Raw genomic sequence first — 22,516 nt, forward strand, 5'->3', positions numbered from 1 at the left:
GGGTAACATAAAGGGAGCCGATCTAAGCTCTTTTCGGAGGTGATTCCACAATATGGGGGCAGCCATTGAAAAGGCTCTGCCTCATGTGCCACCACCACCCAGGTTTCTGATATTGATGGGACAGAGAAAAGGTTCACCCAACACCCTGAACTCCCTTGGGAAAGACATAGCATGAATGTGGAAGACAATGAAGCAAGAAACAGAGCTGGAGACTGTAATGTTCCTCTTGCACTTACCAACACAGTAGCCCACCAGATTGAGGTATTGTTCCGCCTTGCAGGGAGTCCTGCACCTTCCTTTGGCCTGAGTGGCGTGAGGGTGGCAGGTGGCACAGTCCGCATCTGACGGCCCATGGCATGTCTTGCAAGTGGGATGGCACACTGGGTGGCAGCAAAGAAGACAGAGAGCTCTGCTAAGACAACCCACGTCTTCGACAAAGGCAAAGAAACATTGACTTCATGGCTGGCAAAGAAGTACGTGACTAGGAACACATGTGTGTCTAATGCACACATACCGACGTACATGTACAAAGAGCGAAAAGGAGCAGATGTTTCCCTGAGCTGCAGCATTGATGAGGGAGTTCTGCCGCGGAAGTGTGACATTCAAGTGCATTCTGTGCAATGGATGTACGTCACATACAAAAGCGAGAACAGCAGCTGTTCGTGGAAAGGCGAGTTGTCCTACCGGGAAGCATCTGGGGCTATTGTCAGGGCAGGATTAACTCTCATGCAAAGAGGGCTACAGAGCTGGGTCTCGGCCATATCCTAGCTACCTGGAGCTTCTTCTGTTCAGCTCCTTGTGCCACAGATCGAAATGCAACCATCTGTTGCGTACATATGGGCTCAGATCTTCTACATACCCGTAAGAGAGAGCGCCGGCTGCATGAAGAACTCTCCTGCGGCCAGATAATAACTAACTTCAATAGACTCTTCCCCCTGTATCTCATTGCAATGTTTCCTCCTCCATAAACTTCAGAGCCTGTAACAGGCTCTAAATGAAAAACAATAACCCAATACACTGCAACAAGAGGTTTATCTCGCCTGTCGGCTCGTGGCAAATAAGACTGTCCTCAGGCCACCCGAAACATCGGCGGCGTATTTCCCACAAATGTTTCCCATTAATAAAATAAAAAGAGCAGCTCTTTTGTTATCTGCACAGCTACGAGGCAGGCATTCCTCTGGACTTGTACTCACAAACTCAAGCCTGAAATTAAATGGGATCTTAATGGAAGATTAAGGTCCACATTAATCTTTGGTGTTTCAAACAAACATAAAGCAAGGAAGAGTCAAGGCTACCAACGTCGTCCCCAACACCCTTCCAGGCTGTTTTATTTATTTAGGAGGACAAACATATATATATATATATATATATATATATATGCAGGTTTTGGTGTCCTCGGGTGTCTTCCCGTGTAAAAGTTGGGGTGTCTAGGCGACGTTTCGACGAGGTCTCACTCGTCATCTTCAGGCTGGTGCTTTCGGCTTCTTGTTACTGGAACAGAGCGGGATCTCAATGTTTGAGTTCCTATAAATACTGTAGAGGGGGTGTGGTGTCTAGCCTCCAATGTTCTGGGCAGAGAGGAAGTTCCCAGGCTAGTGTGCCTTTTCTTCTTTTGTTCCTTAATTACTTGAGAGATACCTTGAGTGATTTCTTGAGTGATATCCTGAGTACCACTTAGGTGGGTCATTAGGTGTGGATTAGTTGCTAAAGTCTTTGTGTCTTGACCTCTTGAACTTTGTGAAGAGTTTTCCTGAGAAGATGGCTGTATTGCACTCCCCCTCTACAGTATTTATAGGAACTCAAACATTGAGATCCCGCTCTGTTCCAGTAACAAGAAGCCGAAAGCACCAGCCTGAAGATGACGAGTGAGACCTCGTCGAAACGTCGCCTAGACACCCCAACTTTTACACGGGAAGACACCCGAGGACACCAAAACCTGCATTCCTGTACCCGTGAAAATCTACGAAAGCAAATATATATATATATATATATATATATATATATATATATATATATATATGCTTTCGTAGGTATATATATATACACACACACAAAAAAAAAACAAACAAACAAGCATTTGATTCATTTCCCCCAAGATGCTCTGGAATGTTTTCTAGATATCTATATAGTTATAACCAAGTGGAGTGGGAAGGACATAAGAACATGGGAGGGTTTGCTGGATAAGGTCAGATGCTCATTATGGGAAGCTCATAGCCAGGATCTGAGCACAAGTCCCCCTGTGGTTTCCAACCAATGCCATTCAGAAGCATTCCTGCCTCCATCTGATAGCCTTCTCCTCCACGAAAGCCTTAAATCTAATAATAAATATAATCAATTTTTAAAAAATAAAAACGCATGCAATGCCTGCATGGCTACCCCGTCCACAGAGCAATGCTCCCTCATTCTGCACAAACCAATTTTGGGTTTTTCCCTATTTCCCCATTTATATTGGTTTCCTGGAGACTGTGTATATCTCACAATCCAGGAAGGGATAAGAACCCCACAGCAAAAGGGATGTCCTGATGAACCAAGCTGTTACTCATACAGACAGCCCACGGCACCCATTGATTTTACACTGTGGCAGCAGATGACACCGTTGTCTCTAAAATAAAATATGGGAAGGAGGCGTTTTCCCCCCCTTGGTAATATTTTTTGTTAAGGCATTACAACCGAGTTGCGATCAAATGTGCTGATGGCAGGCATGCAATAAGCAAGGTGTTCAGCATTGCGGACTCACGATAACACCTCGCCTCCTGTTGATACCATCCATCCAGACATTCAGAGACACACCGGCCTTCATGAAAGCTTCGTGGGGGTGAGCATGTGGTGCAATTCTCTGGCGATTTCTCCAGGCAGGATAAGCAGGAGGAGTGGCACTCTGCAGCAAAGGAAAAGATGGGAGAGAAGGACAGGAACGTGAGCGCAGCCAACCGCATTTGCCTCGTTTTGTTTTGCTGACAGCACCTTCTCGCATGATGCTTGGAAAGGACGCTGCACAACCTTCCCCTCTGCTACGATTTCTGCTCACCCTCTCGAAAAGGTGGGCGGGGTTTGTGCCACCACGCGGGCTTCCTGGGATCGGGGAGCCAACCACCTTGCTACAGGGTGGCCTTCGCCCCGCCCCCATCTCAGCAGGCCACTGAGCTGCTGGGTGGAGCTGGGCGAGGGCCAGGGAAGGGGCCGATGCTCTTCGGCATAATAATAATAATAATAATAATAATAATAATAATAATAATAATTTACTTGTACGCCGCCCATCTGGCTGGGTTTCCCCATCCACTCTGGGCAGCTTCCAACAAATGTTAAAAATACATCAAAATGTCACATATTAAAAACTTCCCTGAACAGGGCTGTCTTCAGATGTTTTCTAAATGTCAGGTAGTTGTTTTATCTCTTTGACGTCTGATGGGAGGGTGTTCCACAGGGCAGGCACCACTACCGAGAAGGCCCTCTGCCTGGTTCCCTGTAGCTTTGCTTCTCGCAGAGATGGAACTGCCAGAAGGCCCTCAGCAATGGACCTCAGTGTGTGGGCAGAACAATGGAGGTGGAGATGCTCCTTCAGGTATACTGGGCCGAGGCAGTTTAGGGCTTTAAAGGTCAACACCAACACTTTGAATTGTGCTCAGAAATGTGCTGGGAGCTAGTGTAGGTCTTTCAAGACCGGTATTATATGGTCTTGGCGGCCGCTCCCAGTCACCAGTCTAGCTGCCGCATTCTGGATTAGTTGTAGTTTCCGGGTCACCTTCAAAGGTAGCCCCACATAGAGCGCATTGCAGTAGTTCACTTGTTTTCTTTCCAGTTTCACCCACCCAACCCTCCCTAAATATAACATGGTCTTCTTTTGCAGACTAACCTCTTGCTTCCTAGGTCAGCAGGCGCTGCTATGGTCATAAGATGGTTGCTGCATTCAGAACCGGGAAGGAATTTCCCTGCATTGGCAGGTTTCGCCTTCCCCGTAGCAATTCATCACAACTTTGGCACTTTTAGGCCTTGGTCGGTATTCTATAATCTATCTGCGAGTCGAGGGCAGCATATTGTTGCACCCCCATGCAGTGGTGTTTGCGGGGGATGTTAAAGGGTTGATTGCGGGAGTTGCTGGCCCTAGAGCGGCAGCATATAGGTCAATACCCATATATTCTTGTCCTGTCTCATTTTGAGGGTGCGGTAGGCTCTGGGGAGAGGGTTTAGCACATGGGCTTGCAAAGCTAATGAGAAGCAACACAGAAGGTTTCAGCTTCAATTCCCGGCTTCTACAAGTAGGACTCCTGTCTGAAATCTGGCAGAGCTGCTACCACTCAGTGTAGACAAGATAGAGCAACGGTCCAATTCAGCATAAGATAGCTTCACATGGTCCATCTCCAAGAGGCAGTTGTCCAGCCTCTGCTGGACTGCCAGGGAAGGAGAAACCTCCACACTTGTGGTTTCCACGTCAAGCTGCTCATATCATCAAGAAATTCCTAACACTCAACCCATGGGTAGGCAAACTAAGGCCCAAGGGCCAGATCCGGCCCAATTGCCTTCTCAATTCGGCCTGTGGACGGTCTGGGAATCAGCGTGCTTTTACATGAGTGGAATGTGTCCTTTTATTTAAAATGCATCTCTGGGTTATTTGTGGGGCCTGCCTGGTGTATTTACATGAGTAGAATGTGTGCTCCTATTTAAAATGCGCTTCTGGGTTATTTGCAGGGTATAAGAATTCGTTCTCCACCCCCCAAAAAAAATATAGTCCGGCCCCTCACAAGGTCTGAGGGACAGTGGACCAGCCCCCTTCTGAAAAAGTTTGCTGACCCATGACTCAACCCAAATCTGCAATGGCCTGCAATGTCCACAATCGTCTGCCCTGGACCAGTTTTCTCCAATTCGGTTTTGAAAGTGAACGCAAACCCTGAGACAACAGGTTCTCTCTGCTGCCACTTTCTGAAATATCTATATCGTAAGCAAAGTTATTTTCCGTGGAGCGTTTTATTGGGGGGGGGATACAAATGCTGACCTGGAGATTTTGAGAAGGAATCTGATGCAGCCTTGTTAAGAGAAGACCCTTGAGCGCAACAAAAGTGCTCAGAACTACCTTTGGAACAGGCCCTCTCCCAATAAATGTCAACACAAAGTAAAACAGCGAGCAAAACAACCTTTTACTAGTCCATCATTTCTAGACAATTTATTCAACCAGATGGGAGGAGGGAGACATCTAGGTCAGCATAATCTCCCTGCTTTGAAGATGGCCCACAGCTGCATCTATCTAGACTGTTTGGTTTTCTTTTAGGAAATAATTTGGGGATTTTTGAATAGTTGAGTGCTTTGTTGGGGTTGCTGTCCTACTGCCCTTCTGGTTTCCCTTCACCCCCACCCTCCAGGCCCCCCCATAAATCCAAAATATCTCTCCCCAGAATATCCCCCAAACCTCTAGAGCAGATCTGAGGGCCATGCAGGAAGCTGGAGGGGAGAGAAAAGGAAGGAAAAGCCCCATGTGCGGTATGTTGGGTCTAGCCCTGTGACTTTTTTTAAAGCATGAACCAATGAAGATAAGATTCCTTCATTATTATCCTGGGAGTTTCCTTCACTCACCTTTGCATATCCCATCACTATGGAGGTAGAAATGGTCTTTGCATCGGGGTAGACAGACACCCACAGATGTCCCCTCGACCATCATTTCAGGTTGCAGCCCCTCCTCTGGCTTCATGCACTTTGTACAGTGCGAATGTTCAGGGCCAAGGCACTCGCGGCAAGACGAATGGCATCCTGCAAAACAGCAAAGCCACTGTGAAATCTCAAGAAAAACTGGGCTGTATCTGTGGAAGAACGAGCAGCAAACACTCCTTCCGGAGAAAGGAAAATGGAGCATATACGGATATATGTATGTGAATGTATATATGAAAGATATTTCATCAAAGAGACACAGGGCCGGCCCTACTATTTGACAGAGCGAGGCAGCTGCCTCAGGTGACAAATGCTGAGGGACAGGGAGCAGTGTTGAGGTACCATCCAGTCTGCTCTGGCCCTCCTAAGTTACTCTGTAGCTTATTTTGTTGTTTTCAGATTTTAGTTTATTTTATGAGCAGCAAAACAATACAGTTTTATCAAAGCCATAAAGACTGTGAACAGCCTCTTCTGATTCAGGATGATCCAAGGGTAAAATTATAGGTAAAATTCCGGACTAAAACAATAGACAGACATGCAGTGAGGAAAATCAAGAGGGGAACAAAGGAAGATGGTTATAACAAATAAAACCAGTACCTCGTAGACATATATGACCAAGGGCCTGGAAACCAAGCCTTATGAGGAAAGTTTGAGGGTATTGGGTATGTTTAGCCTGGATAGGAGGAGACTGAGAGGAGATGTGATAGCCATCTTCAAATATCTCAAGGGCTATCACATGGAAGATGGAACAAGTTTGTTTTCTCCTGCCCCGAAAAGTAGGGCAGGGAGAAAATGAGAGATTTGCGTGTTGAGGTCCCCAAGCCACCCCCCTCACAACGCACACTTAATTTTTGTTTAAGGTTTTTGGCATAATTTTGGCCACAACTTTATTTAAATACAAAACCGTGAGTGGTTGTTTAGGCATTGGTTAAGACTATCTGTCCCCCCGCCTGGGGACAGAACTGACTTCCGGGCACCACCGAAAGACAGTGCAGGGGAAAGCAAGTCGGGGAGAAATGGAGCTGAGACACAGACCCTCAATTCTCATCCGCATGCTCCCTGAAGGCTTGCCGGCCCTAGTCCCATTCCAGGGATTGGACGAAAAGATGGCAAGCCCCAGGATTCCTTTAACGGAATTCCCTTTCTGCAGCAACCATGGAGGGGCAGGCCCAGCCTATCCTAACCCCTCCTCCACCAATTTATAACCAATGCCTAACCGCAACCTTACAAGTTGTGACGATTTGCTACGCAGTAGGCAAAAACCAAATGGCCCAGCCAATCAGCCAGATGGACAAAATTCCTACCAAGCCCCTGCCCCAACGGCAGATGACCCCATGACAGGCATAGCAAGGTCAATGCAACAACCCCTTACTCAAGGGCGGGTGGGTGGGTGATCCGTTGCACACAGCAAAGAGAAAGCTCCAGGCTGCATGCAGAGTATTTAAACATTTTACCCCTCCCACCAAAATTGCAACATAACTTTTACCCCAGCAACCCAGTGAACCAATCACTGCCCCAGGCCATCTTTAGAGACCCTGCCTGGTAACAGAGGGGTGGCTCAGCAGACCCCACCGCAACACGTGCTCTCCATGAAGGAGAACACGCTTTGTGGACTGGCAGCAGCAGCCCTGGAGCTGAGGTTGTCAGCCCAGACCTCCCCCTGCCACAACCGCGCCACCACTGCCTCGCACCCTTCCTGAGTGCAGTCCTCCTGCCGGCTAGAGCGCCGGTGGCGGATAACTCATTCCGAATCTGACCAGACACAGGTTAGAGCTCAACGTCGAGCCTACCAAGTGGCGATAGCGACGGCGAAGAAGACTTTCTTCACCGCCTCTATTGCATCTGCAGAAAACAGCAGCAGGAGACTCTTTCAGGTGGTTCACAATTTAGCGGAACCACCTGTAACATCGGGGCCCAGTACGGGCCACATGTTCTCCTGCAATGATTTTGCAAATTTTTTTGCAGATAAAATCGCTCAGATTCGGGAATAAGTAGACTCCACCGTGGGAGCAGGGCCGGGGCGGGAGAGTGCTAGAGTCCTGTCTGGTCAAGTTGTGTGGGATCAATTCCAATCTGTTACCTCCGAGGATGTGGACAGGCTGCTTGGACGAGTGAAGCCAACCACCTGTCTCCTGGATCCTTGCCCATCCTGGCTTATAAAAGCTAGCCGGGAAGGACTGGGCGATGGGCTTCGTGGGGTGGTGAATGCTTCCCTCTATGAGGGAGCCTTCCCAGACCCGCTGAAAGAGGCGGTTATTAAACCGCTTCTTAAAAAACCATCTTTAGATGCGGCCACGATGGCCAATTATCGCCCAGTCTCAAACCTTCCATTCTTGGGCAAGGTGATTGAGCGAGTGGTTGCTGAACAACTCCAGGCACGCCTGGAAGAAGCGGACCATTTGGATCCCTTCCAGTCGGGATTCAGGCCTCATCATGGGACTGAAACTGCCTTGGTCGCACTGGTTGATGATCTCCGGCGGGCTAGGGACAAAGGTGAGAGCTGTTTCCTAGTTCTGCTGGATCTCTCAGCGGCGTTTGATACCATCGACCATGACATCCTTCTGGACCGTCTTGAGGGGCTGGGAGCTGGGGGCACTGTCATACAGTGGTTCCGCTCCTTCCTCCTGGGCCGTGTTCAGAAAGTGGTGGTGGGGGATGAATGTTCAGACCCCTGGGCTCTCACTTGTGGGGTGCCCCAGGGTTCTGTCCTCTCCCCCATGCTTTTCAACATTTACATGCAGCCTCTGGGAGAGATCATCAGGAGGTTTGGGCTGGGTGTTCATCAGTATGCAGATGATACCCAGCTCTACCTCTCTTTTAAATCAGAACCAGTGAAGGCGGTGAAGGTCCTGTGTGAGTGTCTGGAAGCGGTTGGAGGATGGATGGCGGCTAACAGATTGAGGTTGAATCCTGACAAGACAGAAGTACTGTTTTGGGGGGACAGGAGACAGGCAGGTGTGGAGGATTCCCTGGTCCTGAATGGGGTAACTGTGCCCCTGAAGGACCAGGTGCGCAGCCTGGGAGTCATTTTGGACTCACAGCTGTCCATGGAGGCACAGGTCAAATCTGTGGCCAGGGCAGTTGTTTACCAGCTCCATTTGGTACGTAGGCTGAGACCCTATCTGCCTGCGGACTGTCTCGCCAGAGTGGTGCATGCTCTGGTTATCTCCCGCTTGGACTACTGCAATGCGCTCTACGTGGGGCTACCTTTGAAGGTGACCCGGAAACTACAACTAATCCAGAATGCGGCAGCTAGACTGGTGACTGGGGGCGGCCGCCGAGACCATATAACACCGGTCTTGAAAGACCTACATTGGCTGCCAGTACGTTTCCGAGCACAATTCAAAGTGTTGGTGCTGACCTTTAAAGCCCTAAACGGCCTTGGTCCAGTATACCTGAAGGAGCGTCTCCACCCCCATCATTCTGCCCAGACGCTGAGGTCCAGCGCCGAGGGCCTTCTGGCGGTTCCCTCATTGCGAGAAGCAAAGCTACAGGGAACCAGGCAGAGGGCCTTCTCGGTAGTGGCGCCCGCCCTGTGGAACGCCCTTCCAGAAGATGTCAAAGCGATAAACAACTACGTGACATTCAGAAGACATCTTAAGGCAGCCCTGTTCAGGGAAGTTTTTAACGTGTGATATTTTACTGTATTTTTGGTTTCTATGGAAGCCGCCCAGAGTGGCTGGGGAGGCCCAACCAGATGGGCGGGGTATAAATAAATTATTATTATTATTATTATTATTATTATTATTATTATTATTATTATAGTCCTGTTGAGATCGGGTTGCAGGCTTTCCTTTCCTATTAGGCCTGCAACTAGAAGCAACATTTCTCTTACCTTTGCAGATGGTGTGGTCCTGATAAAAGCCCTTTCCACATGCAGAAAGGCACTGACCCCGGCGCAGGACTAGGGGAAAGGAACAGGACGCACACTGAGTAGACAAAGGTCCGACACAGCTGGCGCAGGAGCGGTGGCAAGCTGGTAAAGAAGGAACAGAGGAAGTTTGTAAGCGGGACATACTTGACTCTCATTCCACCCAGCCACACTGTTTCCTTCCCGTATATTTTCTTCCACATTTCAGAACATAAGGAGAACCCTGCTGGATGAGGCCTAGCTCACCAGATACCTGTGGAAAACCCACAAAAAAAGGGGTAGGGTACAGCAACAACTTTCCCCTCCTGAGGTTTCCAGCAACCGACATTCAGAGGCATTAAATGTAAAGGTAAAGGACCCCTGATAGTTAAGTCGAGTCGCAGGCGACTCTGGGGTTGCAACGCTCATCTTGCTTTACAGGCCGAGGGAGCCGGCGTTTGTCCGCAGACAGTTTTTCTGGGTCATGTGGCCAGCATGACTAAGCTGCTTCTGGCGAAACCAGCGGAGTGCACGGAAATGCCATTTACCTTCCAGCCGAAGTGGTACCTATTTATCTACTTGCACTGGCATGCTTTCGAACTGCTAGGTTGGCAGGAGCAGGGACCGAGCAACAGGAACTCACCCCGTTGTGGGGATTCGAACCGCTGACCTTCTGATCGGCAAGCCCAAGAGGCTCAGTGGTTTAGACCACAGCACCACCCACGTACTTACTGAATACTGTTTCTTCTATTGACCGCATTAGTGAATTTATTCATGTAAAGCAATTTCTGGTGCTTTAAATGATCACTTTCTGGTAGTTGGAATTGTTGAGCTTCCTAAGGACTCTTTGAACTCCTGCTCTATCCACCTGAGGCCAGTTGACCTTATTTGTTTTAGTTCCAGCTAGGGAAACTAATTCATGTTTTGGGAAAACGCATACAAAAAAGTGTACAGTGTTACATATAATGATGCAGTCAATTTGTGCAAACTTTTTATGTATTCCCCCCCCCCCCAAAAAAAAATCTGCCCACAAATGGGACAGATCAGACCAGTGACTGTCAGCCAACATGAAACAGAACAGATCTGTGCATTCCCTGTTGTTGTTGTTGTTGTTGTTGTTGTTGTTGTTGTTGTTGTTGTTGTTATCTGTTAACTTTTAGAAGACATCTGAAGGCAGCCCTGTTTAGTGAAGCTTTTAATGTTTAATAGGTTATTGTATTTTAGTGTTCTGTTGGAAGCCGCCCAGAGTGGTTGGGGAAACCCAGCCAGATGGGCGGGGTATAAATAAATTATATTATTATTATTATTATTATTATTATTATTATTATTAATTTGATTTATTTATTCAAAGATCCCAAGGCAGTGTACATTAAGAACATAATTTATGCTGCATAATGCTAAAAACACAATACACAGCATCATAATAAAATAATCATAACAACAGCCCTCCCACCCAAATTTAACAGACCATAAATGATTTAATGCCCAAAGTCCTGAGCGAATAGGAATGTTTTCACCTGGCCTAAAAATATGTAATCATGGCTCTGGGGAGAGCATTCCATAGATGGGGAGCCACCACGGAAAAGGCCCATCCTTGTCTCTCAGCAGCTCCTATAAAAGGAAGCGTCTGCTGGCAGACGAGTTAGGAACTTGTGCTTGGAGTTTGATAGTCCTGATTTCACTGGCCTGTTTTGTTCTGGTATGGGATGCTTTGGCTCTGCATATCACTGCTTGAAAAGTAATCTTTATAGTCAAGGCTTGACAGCTCTCTCTCCCCTCCAGCCCCCCCCCACCCCGTTTTTGTAATAGCAGAAAAGCAGCAAAACCAGAAGCTTTAGTGAATTCCGACCAGACTGCTGGGACACCTTCAGCTTGGTGGACCTCAAAGCTGAGCATGCCTGCTCTACAGATTCAGGAAAATTAAAAGCAAAGGTTTGACCTTCCACAAATAGCATTGCCTTGAATCCAGTGTGTGTGTGTGTGTGTGTGTGTGTGTGTGTGTGTGTGTGTGTGTGTTTGGAACTTTTAACATACAAATGATTTCCTTTCCTCTTAACCGCTCTATGAAGTAGGTCACTGGTGTTCCCCACAGGACTGAGAGAGTGAACGAGTTGCCTAAAGGAAAGGAGAAGGGAGGGGACGAGACCTGGATCATGGGATAGCTAGAGGCTAAATTGACTGATTGTCAAGAGAATCTGCAAATGGAGGAATCTTTTTCTAACCACAGGAAGTTATTTGTAGAGCCAGCCATGCCATTAGAGAGGATGATGTATCCATCTCAGATGCTGGGGGGGGGGGGCAGTGGCAGTAAGGTGTCAAAGAAAATAATGCTAATAAATTATTATTATTATTATTATTATTATTATTATTATTATTATTATTATTATTATTATTATATTACAGACGCTTCAGGTTACAGACTCTGCTAACCTAGAAATAGTACCTTGGGTTAAGAACTTTGCTTCAGGATGAGAACAGAAATTTTGCGGTATAAGTGCAGCGGCAGCTAAAGTGGTACCTCAGGTGAAGAACAGTTTCAGGTTAAGAACGGACCTCCAGAACGAATTAAGTTCTTAACCCGAGGTACCACTGTAGTTGTTTATTTCCTTGACATCTGACGGGAGGGCATGACTACCAAGAAGGCCCTCTGCCTGTTTCCCTGTAACCTCAGTTCTCGCAGTGAGGGAACCGCCAGAAGGCTCTCAGAGTCCGGGCAGAGCAATGGGGGTGGAGATGCTCCTTCAGGTATACTGGTCCGAGGCCGTTTAGGGCTTTAAAGGTCAGCACTGTGTGCACCACATGGCCTGCTAAGTTAGCCCTCAGGTGCCAGTGTTTAGATAAGACTCAACGGCCAGGCAACTTCTGAACATAGAACAGAACGGGGTGCCATTTTGTTCTTCACCTCAGGCAAATCAGTCAAACACTACTCTGAGCTTCTGTCCTTGCAATCGGGAGGGGATGCCCACATTTCAATCTCTCTGTTTGAAAACATCACAGAGCCTTTACTCTGGTGCATTTAAATGTTCTTTCATCAGCAGTTCTGGAAGGGAGTTTCCAAAAAAAGGAAGATAAGAAAAAAGAAATCCCCTACTGTCAACTTAAACGCCTCTGTGAATAACAAAGAGGCAGAATCGATAGATCACGTTCTTCTGCTTTGTTCCTTTTATCATGATATATGTAAGATTTTTACTGAACCCTTTTTATGTGAATTCCCAGGACGATCAAATGCATTTTTATGCTTTCTTAATTCTTTCGGCTCACAATGCATTCTCCTCTTCCAGGGTGGCTAAATATTGTGTTGCTGCAGGTAAAACTCTCCAGGGACTGATTTTAGTAAGCTTATTACGCTGTTCTCTGTGCCCAGCATTTTATAGTACAGTCACTAATAACGTTACTGTTATGGGTCTCTAGTTTGTTTCTTTGGAACTATTTTACATACTTGTGCAAAGTCTCTTTTTTGAATGCCGGCCATTCACCGTAACGAAGAAACTGAGTGACCGACAACTGATCAAGCGACAAACACAAGTGTAAATCATTATTTCCATTGTACACTTTTTGAGTGGAATATTCCTTCACTTTCAAGCCAAAAGAACGGCCTGATCTGATGCATGTTTGCTCATAAGTCGGCCCCGCACTGCGTTCAAAGGGACTTGCACCCAGGTAAGCATGCAGCTGATGGCAGCCTAAATTGCCGAGCTGTCAGAAATCTGAGAAGCCCTATTCCACAGTGAGCTGTTGGATTGACATAAAAGTCAGAAAGGCTGGGAACACCAATGAAAGAACACTAAAAGGAATCACCTAAATGTCTGTGTCTGAGTGACTGCTCTCGTTTCCCCCAGAAAGGTGGTCCAGTTTGGATTTGACAGCTGTTTATACTGCATAGCTATAAAGCCTTTAGCATCTTCCTGCAATTTAGAAATGGCTCAAGTATTTATTTATTTTTTAAAAAAGCAAAGGCTCACTTTTTAATTATTATTATCCATTTCTAAAATGTATTCCCTACCCTTCAGTGCTCATTAGCATCCTCAGGACAGCTTACAACAGCAAACAATAAAAATACAATCATACAGAACAACAATATAACGCAACAGCTGTGTGCATGAATAAATCTCAAACAGAATCAGATCAGTAACTTTAACATCTCCCAGCGGTCACTGGAAAGGTTACTGCAAACAGTGCTTTGTGTGTGTGTGTGTGTGTGTGTGTGTGTGTGTGTGTGTATCTGTATCAATAGATAAACATACACAAAAACATCATTACATTTTCCTGCTGACAGTGCCATGTAAACACAGTGTAAGGTAGTCTCTATGGGAGTATACTGTATTATGGGGTATCAGAGGTTTTTGTTTGTTTGTTTTTGGGGGGGGACGCGGGTGGCGCTGTGGGTTAAACCACAGAGCCTAGGACTTGCCGATCAGAAGGTTGGCGGTTTGAATCCCCGCGACGGGGTGAGCTCCCATTGCTCGGTCCCTGCTCCTGCCAACCTAGCAGTTCGAAAGCACATCAAAAGTGCAAGTAGATAAATAGGTACCGCTCCGGCAGGAAGGTAAACGGCGATTCCGTGCGCTGTTCTGGTTTCGCCAGAAGCGGCTTAGTCATGCTGGCCACATGACCTGGAAGCTGTACGCCGGCTCCCTTGGCCAATAAAGCGAGATGAGCGCCACAACTCCAGAGTCGGCCACGACTGGACCTAATGGTCAGGGGTCCTTTACTTTATCAGAGTTTTTAGGGGGCTAACCAGGGTGGATTGGCTGGAATAGCAGGCTTGTTGGTTTTTGAATGTCTGATGTAGATTTTTTTCAATTCCGTTGTTCTGTATGGGACAATGACAATAAAGATTATCGCATTGTATCGTATCGTAATTCTAATCTTTACATTCAGACAGAGAGGCACAAATAAAGCCTGCAACATGACGTCCGCATTGCATCTGCAAGACTGGGGGCACTTAATGCCCCCGTGCTTAGGTTGTGGGACTCCTTTACAAGGAAGCAAACACCACCAATGCTTTGCTTCAGACGCCCATTTTGAGACTATTCTTGTTTACGTAGGGCTTTTCTGACACAGGGCTCAACCGCCGTCGATTGTTTTTAATGGATGGGCTGCCTTCACCGCCTGGGCTCTTTGATGACCGTGCAGGATGCAAACCTATAAATGAAATAAATAATGAAAAGCAAGCCTCACCTCTGCATCTTTGAGAACTGTCTGCGTAGTAGCCGCTGGGGCATTCCGACACGCAGTCCCCGCCGTGCAAAAGTCCGCCCGGAGGACAGGCTGAGCAACTGGGCCGGTCTGAGTAACATTTACTGCAGGTCTCATTGCAAGCTAACGAAGGCAAGAATACGAGTCATGAGTTGCAACAGGCAAAGGGAGGGAAAAGGCAAGAAAAGTCGTATCGCGTTTCGTGTACATAGTCTCAACGCTGCAGAATTTTCAGGGGTTTTTAAAAGCCCCCCTTTTCCAAAATGTTCCCCGCCCCCCTCTTAAATAAGGCCAGGGCATCCTCTCAGGGCCTTATTTTAAGAAGGGGAAATTCAAATATGGTGTCAATTCCGTCTACTTGTTACAACAGGTCTTTAAAGGTAAAAGTAAAGGGACCCCTGACCATTAGGTCCAGCCGTGGACGACTCTGGGGTTGCGGCGCTCATCTCGCTTTATTGGCCAAGGGAGCTGGCATACAGCTTCCGGGTCATGTGGCCAGCATGACTAAGCCGCTTCTGGCTAACCAGAGCAGTGAACAGAAACGCCGTTTACCTTCCCGCCGAAGTGGTACCTATTTATCTACTTGCACTTTGACATGCTTTCGAACTGCTAGTTTGGCAGGAGCAGGGACTGAGGAACGGGAGCTCACCCCGTCGCAGGGATTCAAACCACCGACCTTCTGATCAGCAAGTCCTAGGCTCTGTGGTTTAACCCCACCAACAGGTCTTTAGATGGTTCTTAATAATGCTGCTATTGTTAGTTTTTTACACTGTGTGTGGCTTTTAAAATTTATTAATGATACCATAAGCCATTTTGGGTGGGCTATATGACCAAAGAAGGGTCATATAAATTATTTTATAAATATTTATACTATTAATAAAGCACAAGAGCCACATACCATAAATTTCAGGGTGTTTTCCAAAGGGGAGTGTAAGGGTATCAGGGGGTTGCTCGAGAGCAATCAGGCAAATGCCTCCCTGGTCTGGTAAAGCCTTGTTATTGGTGCCAAAAAAACCCAACATTCACTATGCACAGTGCCTCTATTCCGTGTCTTGCTCATTCACTGGCAGAATCTGAGAGTGGGCGGTCCTTAAACCTTCCCCAGCAGAGTAGTTTCTTGACGCCCAGTCTGTGCTTCCCCTCTCTGCGCGGAAGCCTGCTGCGCAAGGAGGGCGTGGGTAACGGAGGACCTCTCTTCTCCCCTCTTTGCCCAGGCAACGTGTCCAGGTACCACCTCGCCTCCTCCAAGCCCTGCAACTCATCTCCACTGGAGGCATGATTACCGTATTTTTCACTCTATAAGACGCACCAGACCACAAGATGCACCTAGTTTTTGGAGGAGAAAAACAAGAAAAAAAAATATTCTGAATCTCAGAAGCCAGAACGGCAAGAGGGATTGCTGCGCAGTGAAAGCAGCAATCCCTCTAGCTGTTCTGGCTTCTGTGATAGCTGCGCAGCCTGCATTCGCTCCATAAGACGCACACACATTTTCCCTTACGTTTTAGGAGGGGGAAAGTGAGTCTTATAGAGCAAAAAATACGGTACTCTCCTCCGCTGAGGAAGTGCTGCTTCCCACAGTCTTTGGGGGCTGTCTGTAATCCATTTGGTTTTCCCCTTCTCGCCCCTGAGTCGATGGCAGTTCCCTGACAGGGAGGTAAAGCGGGGCTCACCAAGTTGGGTACATCCAGTTAACCACATGTAAACCTCCTTGTTTGGCTGGCTGCCGAGAACTGCCATGACCCCTCCCCCCCAAAAAAGGAGGGAGTCAAGCATATTGAAGGTCATGCGTAGGGTTGGAAAGGACCCAAAAAAATCATCTGGTCCAACCGCCTGCAATGCAGGAATCTCAACGAAAGCATCCATGAAAGATGGCCTTCCAACCTCTGCTTAAAAACCTCCAAGGAAGTAATCATTTAAACATTTCCATTGTTTCTGGATTATATTTTCTGGTTTTTGTCTTATCAAATCATTTTTAATTTATGTATGTAGACAAGGATTAAATGTAAGGTACTGGTTGTGTTTAGAACAGATTTATGAAAGATTTAGAAAACCTATTGATTAGAATATTAGTGTGAGATTGTATGGGGAAACTATGGAATAACAGATACAGTCTTGCTTAAAATGCATATAGGAAGTGCAGTGAAAGCGATGGAAGTCGATCAATGAAATTTTATAATTATTTTCATATTGAGATATTTGTAGAATAAACTTGGAAGCAATTCTTTCAACTTTTCTTCTTTTTTCTTTCCTTCTATTTTCTCTTTTGTTCCTTTTTTCATATATATGTGCTTATTTGAAATATATATGTATGTATGTATTTGCAATATTTTGCTTATATTTTGTAACAATTATGTTAAATATATATATATATATATATATATATATATATATATATATATGCAGGTTTTGGTGTCCTCGGGTGTCTTCCCGTGTAAAAGTTGGGGTGTCTAGGCGACGTTTCGACGAGGTCTCACTCGTCATCTTCAGGCTGGTGCTTTCGGCTTCTTGTTACTGGAACAGAGCGGGATCTCAATGTTTGAGTTCCTATAAATATCCATTGGCAATTAACACATTTGAGAGATTCTGTAACTCAGTTGTCAAGTGGTCTTTGTCAGCCAGGCGTTTGGTTCTGGAGATGAGAGTCTTGGCTACAGAGTTTATTTGTGCAGGGTGGTGGTGTGATTGTGCATGTAAGTAGCGGTTGGTGTGTGTTTTTTTCTGGTAGATAGTGTGTCCTAGGGAGCCATCAGGTTTTTTGTAGATTAGGACGTCAAGGAAGGGAAGTTGGTTGTTGGCTTCTATTTCCATAGTGAATTGTATTTTGGGGTGTAAATTGCCAATGGATATTTATAGGAACTCAAACATTGAGATCCCGCTCTGTTCCAGTAACAAGAAGCCGAAAGCACCAGCCTGAAGATGACGAGTGAGACCTCGTCGAAACGTCGCCTAGACACCCCAACTTTTACACGGGAAGACACCCGAGGACACCAAAACCTGCATTCCTGTACCCGTGAAAATCTACGAAAGCATATATATATATATATATATATATATATATATATATATAAACTCCAAGGAAGGACAGTCTACCACCTTCCAAGGGAGACTGTTTCACTGTCAACAGCTCTTACCATCAGAAAGTTCTTCCTAACATTTAATTTGGGCTTGTTGCTCCAGAGGTTTTATAGGCACGTGCCAAGGGCTATCTGATTAGCCCTGGAGAGTAAAACATTTTTAAGGACCAAACGCAGCTGGCCAACCCAAACCAACCCTATTAAATAGCTGCAAAACAGCAGGAGCAGGTTGCAATATATACTAATGGAGAAGCGAAAGGCATTTGGCATAGGGCACACCTCTATTTCAAGGGCTTTCAGGGGACCCCCTTGGGTCTGAAGGCGCCCTCTATTGGAAGGACTGCCCAGTCCGAATCCAACTGAAAGATAAAGACCCCCCTCAGAAGGGAGAGCAGGGGGCAAGGAGGTTTGCAGCAGTCTATCAACAAGTAAGGTAAAGGTATAGGAGCCCTGGACGGTTAGGTCCAGTCAAAGGTGACTATGGGGTTGTGGCGCTCATCTTGCTTTCAGGTTGAGTGAGCCAGTGATTGTCCAGAGACAGCTTTCCAGGTCATGTGGCCAGCAGGACTAAACCGCTTCTGGTGCAACGAAACACCGTGACGTAAACCACAGTGCATGGAAACGCTGTTTCCCTTCCCGCCACAGCGGTACCTATTTATCTACTTGCACTGGTATGCTTTCGAAATGCTAGGTTGGCAGGAGCTGGGACAGAGCAACAGGAGCTTACCCCATCATGGGGATTCAAACCGCCAACCTTCCGATTGGCAAGCTCAAGAGGCTCAGTGGTTTAGACCACAGCACCACCCACTAATAATAATAATAATAATAATAATTTATTTATTTATACCCCACCCATCTGGCTGAGTTTCCCCAGCCACTCTGGGCGGCTGCCAATCAAGTGTTAAAAACAATACAGCATTACGGAAACCAGAGTGCACAGAAATGCCGTTTATCTTCCTGCTACAGCGGTACCTATTTATCTACTTTCACTGGTGTGCTTTCAAGCTGCTAGGTTGGCAGGAGCTGGGACAGAGCAATGGGAGCTCTCTCCACCACAGGCATTTGAACCACCAACCTTCTGATCAGCAAGAGGCTCAGTGGTTTAGACCACAGCGCCACCCGCATCCCTCTGTCAACAGGTAACACCTGGAGAGCAGACTGAGCAAGCACTCAGATCACCTGGTCAGCCTCCCCAACTATGGGGAGATGTGCCATCTTTCCATTTAAATCATAGCACTTTTTTCTCAATTTGCATCTAGGCATATAAATCAACATATGCAATGCAATGCAAATTGGTGCCTTCCCTTTTTGACAATGCGTAAGAGACCACCCTGTGAAGAGTGCTCCACCCTTCCTCGCTGGATATTTTTTGGTTTTGCCCTGCGATCTCTGCCCACCCCCAGCTGCTTTCCTTCCAGCCAGAGTTGAAAGAGTTAAAGAAGCCAGCCCAGTGAAGAAGTTGGCAACTGTGGTTTTTGCCAGCAATCTCTGCAACTGCAACAATCCCTCTCGCTTTCTACTTCTGCCCCAGGGATAGGTAGTCCTGAAACCCAAGACGCCTGTGTGCAAGGAATCCTTGCTTAGACAGACCATAATCATAACATTATCTGGGTGAAAGGGTTGGTTTCTCGGCTGAGGACAGACATGCCCGATAGCATACATTGCCGGTATTAAAAACGCCACTCCTTTTTAAAGAGGATTTGGTTGTTATAGATAATCAGATGCTGAAAGATTGGAGGTTCTCTTGACTGTCAAGTAGCAATGAAAGCATAAAGGAACATATTTCCAAGTTGCACAAGACCACTCGTGGGGAAGGTTCAGGAATAGACCTTGCCAACAGTTAACTTCCAGTTGTGCAATTTTTCAGCATTATGGGGACTAAAGGCTGCTGTTGGTGTAACTAAAAAAACACAGAGAAGGGAAATGTGGAAGGAAAGCAGAGAATAAAGAAGAGTGGAGGGAAAATACTGTTACAAAAGTCGGGGGCCAGTCTCTGCTGAGTGATGGCACGAGCCCATGGGGTCCCAGACACTCACACAGGGTTGAATTGAATAGGCGGCAGAGACCGTTGCGCTTTAAGAAATATGGTTTCTTCACCTATTTACACCTTCAGTCTGAAGGAGGGAGTCCAGGTCTTATAGCAGAAGCTGCCTGCAGTCAGTCTCTTCCAAAGATGGATCTCAGCTCTTCCTACTGCCTCTTCTTCCCAGAAACTCTTTTTCTGTCCCCTCAAACATACACCCCATCGCCTTGGTAAGAGGTCACTCTACAATAGCTCACCCAGGGCCAGATTTAGGTTTGATGAGGCCCTAAGTTACTGAAGATAATGGGGCCCTTTATATGTCCAGCTGTCCTTTGTCAACAACAAATTGTCGCTGTTTTGTGTGTGTTGAATATATGGCCATTTGCGCATAACAAAGTATGTATTTCATCAAAGTAATTGTTAAACTGAAATACTATTAAGAAGTTTATTAATAGTGAAATACAATTAAGAAGAAGTATATTAATAGTGAAATAATTGCTAAGCACTAGCTTAAAATGATTGGGGTCCATTACTTTCATCATAGGAGCTTACACAACACAAAACACTGTTGATGTATGTAGGTTTTATTTTATTTGTTTTTTATCTTATATTTTGGAAATGTGCATCTAGGATTTTTTTGTCCTTGAAATTGGGGGGTGGGGCAAGAGAGTGGGGCCCTAACCTATAGCTTGTTTAGCTTATAGGTAAATCCTGCACTGGCTTCATCAACACCTTTTGTCATGTTAAGAGGTTTGCTCTTCACCCAGCCAACTGGACTGATTTGCATAAGCCAGCCCAGGAATTTCCTATCTGGCACAATTCTGCCCTTTAATCCATATTAATCAAATGCCCATTAATTGAAGGTAAAGGTAAAGGGACCCCTGACCATTAGGTCCAGTCGTGGCCGACTCTGGGGTTGCGGCGCTCATCTCGCTTTATTGGCTGAGGGAGCCGGCGTATAACTTCCAGGTCATGTGGCCAGCATGACTAAGCCGCTTCTGGCGAACCAGAGCAGTGCACGGAAACGCCATTTACCTTCCCGCCGGAGCGGTACCTATTGATCTACTTGCACTTTGATGGGCTTTCAAACTGCTAGGTTGGCAGGAGCAGGGTCCCAGCAATGGGAGCTCACCCCGTCACGGGGATTCGAACCGCCGACCTTCTGATTGGCAAGTCCTAGGCTCTGTGGTTTAACCCACAGCACCACCCGCGTCCCATATTAATTGAAACCCTGACATTAATTTCTGGAGTTCAGGGAGATTTCCCCCACCCCTTAAACCTATACCAATACAATGTTGGAGAACTCCTCATAGCTTGGATAAAGAGTTTCACTGAGGGAATGGCATTTCCCTGACTGTCACTTTGCATGTGGAGGCGCTGAAGAGAACTGAGGGTGTGTCCTCATTGTCGTGAATCCACTGGCTCTCTCCATATGTGGACGCTGCCACCAGCGATGTCAGCTGATGAGCAGGACAGACATGGTTTAGGTAAAATGTCCAGGCAGCCCAGAAAGGAACCCCAGGCAATTTCCCACCCCTGCTCTAAAGGAAGCAACCCCCCCCCCCGGGGACTCCTACCAAAACGTGAAACACAAAAATGGATACCAGTTTCACTCGAAGAACTCTGCAGAAGGAAAAAAAAACAAATGAAGGCCACTAGACAGCTTGAAGCTTTTTTACCTTTGCAAACACCATCCTGGATGTAGAACCCCGGGCCACAACTCGCAACACAGGAACCTTCCCATAACACGTCGGACGGGTCTTTGCAGGTGAAGCAATTGTTAGCGTTTGGGCCCCAGCAAGTAGCGCAGGATTCATGGCAAGCTGAAGTCAAGAAAAAAGTTTGCAGGTCAGAGGATAACGGAGTTGCCTCATCCAGTCACTGAGCATCAGAAACCTCCCTTATAGGATTGCGAACTTCTCATCTGGCCCTTGTAGCAAAGGTTTATAAACAGCAGCATGTCCCACAGACATGTGAAAATGTTCGTCCCCATTCAGTGGAAAGATTCCCTGGCTATTTTCTGCACGTCAAGCTAATAGGTGCTATGGAGGATGATCAAACAGGGAAACCAAATCACCTGTTTTGGTACAGACCAAAACCTTATTGGTGTATGTTCAATCTCATGTCTCACCTGCAGCTGGTCTATGCTGAGCATTAACCATGAGCTCACTTCGCTGAAGCAGTTTTAGTGCAACTAATGTCATACACACACCAAGAGGAAAATCAGGGTTTTTGAGTTACATCAGCTGTGTAGGTGTCAACATGCTCAGCAAAACTAAGGCTTGCAGAAGAAGAAAAAGAACTCTTTAGAGGTATGAAATAAAGAAGACAAAAGGATCACCCCAAATAGCCCAACGGGGACTGAGAATACTCAGTGGCCACGGAATGGTGAGTGTTTTGTTGTGAGGTAGGAAATCAGAAAATGGAGAGGAAGGGGTTTCATGGGAACTGACTGGAGTATCCTGGAAGAGGCATGGCTGGAACACTGAGCAGGACCACCCCCACTGCAATGTTTTTGAAGTGTAAGTGGGTTCCCATGAGGCAAGGCACAATGATAACAGCAAGAACCTTTGTTGAACTATCTCACGGGGCAAAGCAACTGCTTATATACATTTCTGAAAGCCTGGGCCACTCCCACTCCCAACGTGATTGGCTGTCTAGACTTCCAAGCTGCAAATCACGACTCAGAGTTCAAGGGCCAATGGCAGAGGCCCAAATCCTGAAATGTTCTGT

At 46.5% G+C, this 22,516-nt stretch overlaps 1 protein-coding gene across 1 annotated transcript in view; it reads right to left on the minus strand.

Annotated features, from left to right (window-relative positions):
- The window catches only part of FRAS1 (Fraser extracellular matrix complex subunit 1), a 356,176-nt gene that overhangs the window by 146,958 nt on the left and 186,702 nt on the right, over window positions 1-22,516 (minus strand). The window contains exons 14-19 of the mRNA XM_083756149.1: window positions 21,463-21,606; window positions 14,669-14,809; window positions 9,473-9,613; window positions 5,566-5,739; window positions 2,738-2,878; window positions 237-380 (exon numbers count right to left, since the gene is read on the minus strand). Of these exons, the coding sequence (XP_083612275.1) occupies window positions 237-380; window positions 2,738-2,878; window positions 5,566-5,739; window positions 9,473-9,613; window positions 14,669-14,809; window positions 21,463-21,606 (885 nt within the window). The remainder of the gene's footprint in view (window positions 1-236; window positions 381-2,737; window positions 2,879-5,565; window positions 5,740-9,472; window positions 9,614-14,668; window positions 14,810-21,462; window positions 21,607-22,516) is intronic.

The sequence above is a fragment of the Podarcis gaigeae genome (genome assembly GCF_964106915.1).
Source record: "Podarcis gaigeae genome assembly, chromosome: 9".
Classification (NCBI taxonomy): domain Eukaryota; kingdom Metazoa; phylum Chordata; class Lepidosauria; order Squamata; family Lacertidae; genus Podarcis; species Podarcis gaigeae.